At 58.7% G+C, this 7,578-nt stretch overlaps 2 protein-coding genes across 4 annotated transcripts; both read left to right on the top strand.

The window, feature by feature from the left end:
• Window positions 1-9: 9 nt before the first annotated feature.
• On the top strand, window positions 10-4,588 carry LCAT (lecithin-cholesterol acyltransferase). Of its 2 annotated transcripts, none has more exons than XM_022583416.2 (6): window positions 10-273; window positions 993-1,149; window positions 1,228-1,343; window positions 1,436-1,531; window positions 1,618-1,842; window positions 2,745-4,588. In XM_022583416.2, exons 1-6 carry the CDS (start codon window positions 120-122, stop codon window positions 3,317-3,319), a joined length of 1,323 nt encoding a protein of 440 aa, XP_022439124.1. In that variant the 5' UTR covers window positions 10-119; the 3' UTR covers window positions 3,320-4,588. The 2 variants fall into 2 exon arrangements, with proteins under 2 accessions (XP_022439124.1, XP_089759366.1); XM_089903240.1 differs by having other exon boundaries at window positions 161-273; window positions 378-1,149.
• Window positions 4,589-4,695: 107 nt separating this feature from the next.
• PSMB10 (proteasome 20S subunit beta 10) lies at window positions 4,696-7,211 on the top strand. Of its 2 annotated transcripts, XM_022583419.2 has the most exons (8): window positions 4,700-4,833; window positions 5,068-5,155; window positions 5,243-5,340; window positions 5,450-5,590; window positions 5,867-5,982; window positions 6,088-6,146; window positions 6,776-6,927; window positions 7,043-7,211. In XM_022583419.2, the coding sequence occupies exons 1-8, from the start codon at window positions 4,778-4,780 to the stop codon at window positions 7,152-7,154; spliced, it is 822 nt and encodes a 273-aa protein (XP_022439127.1). In that variant the 5' UTR covers window positions 4,700-4,777; the 3' UTR covers window positions 7,155-7,211. The 2 variants fall into 2 exon arrangements, with proteins under 2 accessions (XP_089759367.1, XP_022439127.1); XM_089903241.1 differs by lacking the exon at window positions 6,776-6,927 and having other exon boundaries at window positions 4,696-4,833.
• Window positions 7,212-7,578: the final 367 nt, after the last annotated feature.

Genomic DNA, 7,578 nt, shown 5'->3' with positions numbered 1-7,578 from the left:
CTCTGGCCACCCCCATTGGCCAGGCTGTCCCTCCCACTGACCCTGGGGCCCCTCCCACCCCAACTCCAGATAAGGCCAGCCCGGGACTGCTTCACTGGGCACTAGGCACAAGGGCTGGAATGGGGCCGCCCGGCTCCCCACGGCAGTGGGTCCTGCTGCTGCTGGGGCTGCTGCTTCCCCCCGCCGCCCCGTTCTGGCTCTTCAATGTGCTCTTCCCCCCGCACACCACGCCCAAGGCTGAGCTCAGTAACCACACACGGCCCGTCATCCTCGGTAAGCCCCCACCAGGCCCCTGATACACCAGGGCAGACCTTGGGGAACCTGGGCCCCAGCCCCTGGTAGCAGAGCCTGCTGAGGCCCTTCTGCCCTTGCATTAGCCCTGATCACTGCCTCAGCATCTGGAGGGGCCAAAGGCTTGTCCTGCAGAGAAATCAACCCCTTCTCGCACCACACTGTTCTCGTGTCTCGGAGTTGTCTCCCCGAGGTGGGTGGAGTAGAGGGTGGGTGTGCCTGAGGGCTTGGCTGGGACATTACAAGTTGTGGTCAGCTGTAGCCACTGGACCCCGGTCCAAGCCCCACCACTCCTTCCTCAGCCCCCACCCCGGCAATGACAAGGTGCCCAGCCCAGGTGAGCAGGAGAGGCTCATCAGGTCCTGCCCCTACTCCTAGGCCCGGCCCCACTCCCTTGTACTATTTGTTCTCCCCTTGGACTTTGGCAGTGATGGAGAGCCATGCTACATGTTTGCTTGGTGGGGGCAGGGGGCAGTGGCCTTGGCCCCTGTACCTTCCCTGACCGAGGGGAGCCTGGGCTTTGTGGGGACGGGGCAGGGGATGTGATCAGAAAGAGAGGGTCTTGTCCTTCATCCCTGGGGGTGGAGGGTGTGGGAGATGAAGGGGCGGGGCTGGTCACTGTAGTGTTGGGGAGGTGAGACCGGGGTGGGGTCCACTGCAGGGAAATGGGAGGGATCCAGAGTGAAGGCTGGTGCCCGCAGTGCCTGGCTGCCTGGGGAATCAGCTGGAAGCCAAGCTGGATAAACCAAATGTGGTGAACTGGATGTGCTACCGCAAGACAGACGACTTTTTCACCATCTGGCTGGATCTCAATATGTTCCTACCCGTTGGGGTAGACTGCTGGATCGATAACACCAGGTTCGTGCCATCCCCTCTGGCCTAGCCCCCCACCCTATTCCTTGGTTGCCGCTCCGCTGACTGTCCCACTGCCCCCAGGGTTGTCTACAACCGCAGCTCTGGGCGAGTATCCAATGCCCCCGGTGTACAGATCCGTGTTCCCGGCTTTGGCAAGACCTACTCTGTTGAGTATCTGGACAACAGCAAGTTGGCAGGTGTGTGTGTTGCAGGAAAGTGTGGGGCTGTAGGCTTGGTGGGCTTGCAGGAGCCACGGCCAGAACCCCCAGTGCCACTGCCTCGCCCACAGGTTACATGCACACACTGGTTCAGAACCTGGTCAACAATGGGTATGTGCGGGATGAGACGGTGCGGGCCGCCCCCTACGACTGGCGGCTGGAGCCCAGTGAGTGTCTCTGTGCATAGGGGGCTTGGGGCAGGGCAGGTGGCCCCTAGTCCCAGCTGTGCTGACCCATCCACCCACCCCTGCAGGCCAGCAGGAGGAGTACTACCTGAAGCTTGCTGGGCTAGTGGAGGAAATGCACGCTACCTACAGAAGGCCTGTCTTCCTCATTGGGCACAGCCTCGGCTGCCTGCACTTGCTCTATTTCTTACTGCGCCAGCCCCAGGCCTGGAAGGACCGCTTCATCGATGGTTTCATCTCTCTTGGGGCTCCCTGGGGTGGCTCCATCAAGCCCATGATAATCTTGGCCTCAGGTGAGAGGGCCTCTGATCACTTGTGTCCCATGGGGAGGGGTGGGGGGTGGAATGAAGCTGACCGTGGGCCTGCCCTCACTCCTGTTTCTTCTCACAATGCCAGGCTGGGGGTGTTGTCTACCACCTCTGGGGCACAGCCCCTTTCATTGGCCCTCTGAGAGCAGTGAGCCTGGCCTGGACCATTAGAGTGTCTCCCGACAGTGTCTCAGCGATAACAAAGGGGAAGTAAACAAAGAGGAAGTTAACCCCAGCAATCTGACTCATTGCTGAGGTCTGTTCCTTGTAGCCTCAGGTCCTACCCACTCAGCTTTCGGCTGCCTTCTGCTCCCAGGAGCCCCTTTGCCCAGGGATCTGCCCTAAGCCAGGGCCAGACCCCGGGAGCCCCTCTTGCCCTTCCCCAAGGAGTGGCATAGCTACCACCTGCGGAGCACCCACTGTATTCTGAGCACAGCCAGACGTGGCCTTACCCCTAGGAGCTTAAGTGAAGGAAACACTCCCCAGACTATATCAATGAGTGTCAAACAGAGATTGGTCTCATTTCATTCTTCCCAGAACACAGCTCTGAGCCCTGTGCAGCACAGGCCACAGGGGCCGACAGACACTTGCCTGAGAGAACTGCCAGCACCATCCCCCACTGTTCACACACACAGGAAACCCCTCCCTGCCCTCCTGTTGAAGCTCTAGAGCTCTGCCTCACAGAGGTGCCACTAGGGCTTCTCACTTAACAAGTACACATGGAGCCCCTCCTGAATGCCAGGCTGGTTCTAGTCCATGACTTGGAGTTGATGTTTGGAGTGGGCAAGACAAAGTTGAGCATCCAGCTGAGCTTGGGCTGGGGGGCAAGTTGTGGGCCGGGGGTAGCCAGGACTGGCTCCCTGCCCTACCTTGCTCTGTGTCCACAGGTGACAACCAGGGCATCCCAATCATGTCCAGCATCAAGCTGAAAGAGGAGCAGCGCATGACAACAGCATCCCCCTGGATGTTTCCCTCCAGCCAGGCATGGCCCGAGGACCACGTGTTCATTTCCACCCCCACCTTCAACTACACAAGCCGTGACTTGCAGCGCTTCTTTACAGACCTGCACTTTGAGGAAGGCTGGTACATGTGGTTACAGTCACGTGACCTGCTGGCAGGGCTCCCAGCACCTGGAGTGGAAGTATACTGTCTGTATGGCGTGGGCCTGCCCACACCCAGCACCTACATCTTTGACCATGGCTTCCCCTACACGGACCCTGTGGGTGTGCTCTATGAGGACGGGGATGACACTGTGGCCACGCGCAGCACCGAGCTCTGTGCCCAGTGGCAGGGCCTCCAACAGCAGCCTGTGCACCTGCTGCCTCTGCCTGGGGTACAGCACCTCAATATGGTCTTCAGCAACCAGACACTGGAGCACATCAATGCCATCCTGCTGGGTACCTACCGAAATAGCACCGCCGTACCCCCAACTGCCAGCCCAAGGCCCATGCCCCCTGAATAAAGACCTTCCTTTGCTGCTATAACCCCTGACGTGTGTTATGGGTTCAGGGAAAGACACTAGGGTCCTCACACCAGCACTCATTCATCTGCAGACCTGGTGCTTTGTGGAGCACAGGGCAAGAACAGCTTTGCTAGAGCCTGGGATTGAATTGGGCACCTTGAGATATACAGCTTCCCACTCTTCTGGTTGAGCTATTTAAGCAGCCTCTCTGTGCCTGCCTTTGCTCTGGGCATGGGGACTGGAGGGAGCTGCACACACAGCTGTAGAATGGGGGTACGTGGAGCCTAGGGTACAGGATGGAGAAGATCTGAGCTGCCCCTCCTAGCTCCCAAAAGGGCAGGTGAGACCCCACCTCTAGACAGACTTTTGAGTGCTAGGTGGGTGACAGAAGCACAAGAGTTTAGCATCTAGGAGAGTGACAGCCACTAAATAGGTCATTTCAATATTGAAGATTTAATTAATGGAGCTAAGTGATCTGAGAGAAAAGTTTAGGGAGGAACAAGGTGGTGATTCTTATGGGTCAGGGAAGGCTTCCCAGAGGAGGTGGTGCCTGTGCTGAGATCAGATGGAATGAGAAGGGTAACTGTAAAGACTGGTTTCAACCTAAGAGCAGCATGCAGCTGATACAGGGTTTAACCAGGGAAAGAGTGTGACCAGATCTCCAGTCTAGAAAAGAGCCCCCTCTCTGCAGGGCAGAGTGTAGCCTGGGGGTGGGGGGTGAGGGGCAGGAAGTGTGGGGAAACCAGAGAGGCCAGTGCAGTGTCCAGGGGAGAGGATGCTAGCTGAAACAAGCAGTAAGTAGGAGAAAGAAGTGGATAAAGGGTCATTTGGGATGTGAAATAAGGTTTAGCCATGGGTAGAGCCCAGCATGCCTACGAGCCACCAGATGGACACCTACGGTGCCCCTCTTGAGAGAGGGAAGACAGCATCCGAGACATGGAAGACGGAAGGATCAGCATCACCTTGGCCGAGGACTGAGCCTCCGTGTTTGAGGTTTTAGGAAGAAGGCAAAGGTAGCAAAAGAGAGGCAGGAGTTGGGAGAATGACAAATGGCAGCCATGATTGATGCTGTTGGAAGGCCACTAACAATAACAGAGACCTGGTCAATGTGACAGCCTCAGGACATTGGGACCTGAGGTTAGAGTTGGGGTCAGGGTAGGCAGAGCTCGGGGCTCAGGCTGGACAGTGGCCAGAGAGGAGGGATCTGTCCCTCTGTTCAGACAGAGGGCCCAGGAGCAGCATGGAGAGCCAGGCAAGAGGCATCTCCCCCTTCCCAAGCTGCCTAGGACCAGAGCTGAAGGTGAAAGTGAAAGAGAAGATGCAGAAAAGAGGGGCTGGCATGCTCTGAGGGAAGGTGAAAGCGAAAGGAGGAAGCTCAGTAGTGCAGCCCGAGAGAGGTCAAGGCTTCGGCCTTCCTCCGTGTTGATCCCACTCCTCTGACCCCCTGCCCACCCGGAGATGCAGAAGACAGCGCTAGAACCCCAAAAGGGCTTCTCCTTCGAAAACTGCGAGAGGTGAGTGGGGGGATGGTTGGTTCCCCACCTGCCTACGCCCTCAGTGGGGGCTTCCGGGAGTGGGAGCCCCAGGGTCTTTAAAATTCCTGGGGGCGAGGGTGGGGGAAGGTACGTGTGTGGAACGATTTGGGTTCCCAGGCTTACCCGAAAGGTGAGGGTAACCGGGACGGAGTTAGGGGATGTGATGACGGTCCCAGAAGAACTGAAACCTGGGTTTCTCCCCTCCGTTTCCAGAAACGCAGCCTTGGAACGCTCCCTCCCGGGGCTCCGTGTTCCTCATGCACGCAAGACCGGAACCACCATCGCAGGCCTTGTGTTCCGAGTGAGTAGGGCGTTGGGATTGTAACACTCAGAGGAGCGGCCGGGAATGGGAGGTGGGCACTGAACCAATGGGTCCTCCCCCCCCCAGGACGGGGTCATCCTGGGCGCGGATACGCGGGCCACTAACGATTCGATCGTGGCGTACCAGAGCTGCGAAAAGATCCACTTCATCGCCCCTAAAATCTAGTGAGCATTCCCCCGCCCAGTTCCCCCCTCAAGAACCGCCCCCTCGTTCCCATCCCGGGTCCCAGAACATCCATAGTCCCGCCCACACGAACCCTCCCTTCGCCTTCAGCTGCTGTGGGGCTGGAGTAGCCGCGGACGCAGAGATGACCACGCGGATGGCGGCGTCTAACATGGAGCTACACGCGCTGTCCACAGGCCGCGAGCCCCGCGTGGCCACGGTCACCCGCGCTTTGCGCCAGACGCTCTTCCGGTGCTGGGGCGGGGCTAAAATGATCCTGGGGAGGGGCAGTTGCGGGGAGGGCAGGGCTGAGAGGAGGCTTGACAGGAGGAAGGGCGGGGCCTCGAGGTCCGAGAGACCGGAAGAGGATGGCCTAAGAGGAGCTAAGAGAGTGGCAGGAAGGAACGCTGTTGGTCACGGGGCGCCAGACCACGGGAAGGGGCGGGGCTCGGGTGCAGGGGCGGTATCGAGGAGGGGCGGGACCTAGATTCCTGTGCGTTCGACTGACCGCACCCACTCCGCGAAAAGGTACCGGGGGTATGTGGGCGCCTCGCTGATTGTGGGCGGCGTAGACGTCACCGGACCGCAGCTCTACTGCGTGCACCCCCACGGCTCCTACAGCCGTCTGCCCTTCACGGCCCAGGGTGAGCGCTTCCGCCCCCTTCCCGCGAACCCCGCCCGTGGGACCTCAACGTTTATCCCGCGACTGGGAGGCCGCGGCTGACCTCCGATGCCCTTCCTGCCTGCAGGCTCCGGCCAGGATGCGGCCCTGGCAGTGCTGGAGGACCGGTTCCAGCCGAACATGACGGTGAGCGACATCTCCCCCCGCCCCCACTATGCGTGCATTGGTGGGAAGTGCACACCCGGGAGCTGGGGAAACGCAGAGGTACCCTGGCCTACTCTAGAGCTAGGCTTCTCGGAGGTGACGACTGAGTGGAGACTGAGGGGCCAGTGGAGTGAGGGTGAAGTGCTATTCCAACAGTGCTAAAGCTTGGACTGTCCCAGAAGTCAAAACTCAGGGCCATTTGGTGTTGAGGGAGAAGGGAACAGCAGGTGGGGTCGAGTCTGGATTTTGTTTAGGGTGGATGGAAGCAGAAGGCATATATCACTTTATAGGTGCTTATGGCCCAGAAAGAAAAAGGCAGTGAGCCAGGGATTGTGGGTGGGTGAATAGCCCACTGGAAGCAGAGCCACAAGTGTGACTCAGAGAAGTTTGTGAAGATGGGGGCAGTGGGAACATTGGGGTCTCTGGAAAGAGGGATACTGAAACCAGGGTAGAGGAGCCTGGGGTGGAGATGGGGGTGTAGGGAGAGAGAGGAGTTTGGGTGTGAGCAAATGGTAAATAGTCCAGCCTTCAAGATTAACAGTCTCCAGGCTGTAGCCTGAGGGTGATACTAAAGGGTCCATCAGGACTCACACACACACACATCTTTACAGCTGGAGGCAGCGCGGGAGCTGCTGGTGGAAGCCATCACTGCAGGGATCCTGGGTGACTTGGGCTCTGGGGGCAGTGTGGATGCATGTGTGATCACTGGGACCAGCGCCAAGCTGCTGCGAACACTGAGCTCTCCCACAGAGCCTATAGAGAGGTAGGAGCATAGGAGATGGGGGAATCACAGGGGAGGATGGGGTGGTAGTAAGGGAAATAGGGGGCTGCAAAGAGAAGACGGGCCACTTGATGAGGTCATCCTTTCTCCTTCCCAGGTCCAGACAGTACCGCTTTGCCCCTGGGACCACAGCTGTCCTGTCAGAGACAGTGATGCCGCTGACCCTGGAGCTGCTGGAGGAAACTGTGCAGGCCATGGATGTGGAGTGAAGTAGGCTGAGGCTTAGAGCTTGGAACAAGGAGGAATAAACCCAGAAAACACAAATACCTAGACAGATGGCTGTGTCCTTCTTGGGTGGAGGGGGACAAGCAGCCAGCGGGGCTCTGTGCCTAAGGTATCCCTGCAGGGCCACTTCCTCCCATGGCTTCAGTGCCTAGCCTAAGGGGTGCACTTCACCCATCACCTTAGGCATCTACCCCTCCAGAACCCCAGCCCTGGCAAGTATCACAGGCTCAAAGTAGAAAGCCCCCCTCCTGACTCTCCACACTACAGAGGCTCCCCCTACCACTCTCATGCCTTGCTCTTGCCCTCTAGTCCACTGAGGGCTGTTGTACAACCCAAAAGGCCCTATGTGTTGCCCCCACATAGAGCCTTTACCTGGCTCATCAGTGGCCAAGGACACAGCCCACAGCT

This window comes from Delphinapterus leucas, chromosome 20 (assembly GCF_059928025.1).
Source record: "Delphinapterus leucas isolate spDelLeu-1000000601 "Yukka" chromosome 20, BTC_Dleu_Yukka2, whole genome shotgun sequence".
Lineage (NCBI taxonomy): Eukaryota > Metazoa > Chordata > Mammalia > Artiodactyla > Monodontidae > Delphinapterus > Delphinapterus leucas.
This window is presented reverse-complemented; position numbering and strand designations above follow the sequence as displayed.

What these genes read in the sequence shown, in the direction of transcription:
- LCAT (XM_022583416.2), top strand. Translation starts at nt 120, where the DNA reads ATGGGGCCGCCCGGCTCCCCACGGCAGTGGGTCCTGCTGCTGCTGGGG. An exon ending in TGCTGGATCGATAACACCAG is followed by an intron (nt 1,150 to 1,227) that starts GTTCGTGCCATC and finishes CACTGCCCCCAG; the next exon opens with GGTTGTCTACAACCGCAGCT. An exon ending in GGACAACAGCAAGTTGGCAG is followed by an intron (nt 1,344 to 1,435) that starts GTGTGTGTGTTG and finishes CCTCGCCCACAG; the next exon opens with GTTACATGCACACACTGGTT.
- PSMB10 (XM_022583419.2), top strand. Translation starts at nt 4,778, where the DNA reads ATGCAGAAGACAGCGCTAGAACCCCAAAAGGGCTTCTCCTTCGAAAAC. An exon ending in TCCTTCGAAAACTGCGAGAG is followed by an intron (nt 4,834 to 5,067) that starts GTGAGTGGGGGG and finishes CTCCGTTTCCAG; the next exon opens with AAACGCAGCCTTGGAACGCT. An exon ending in TCGCAGGCCTTGTGTTCCGA is followed by an intron (nt 5,156 to 5,242) that starts GTGAGTAGGGCG and finishes TCCCCCCCCCAG; the next exon opens with GACGGGGTCATCCTGGGCGC.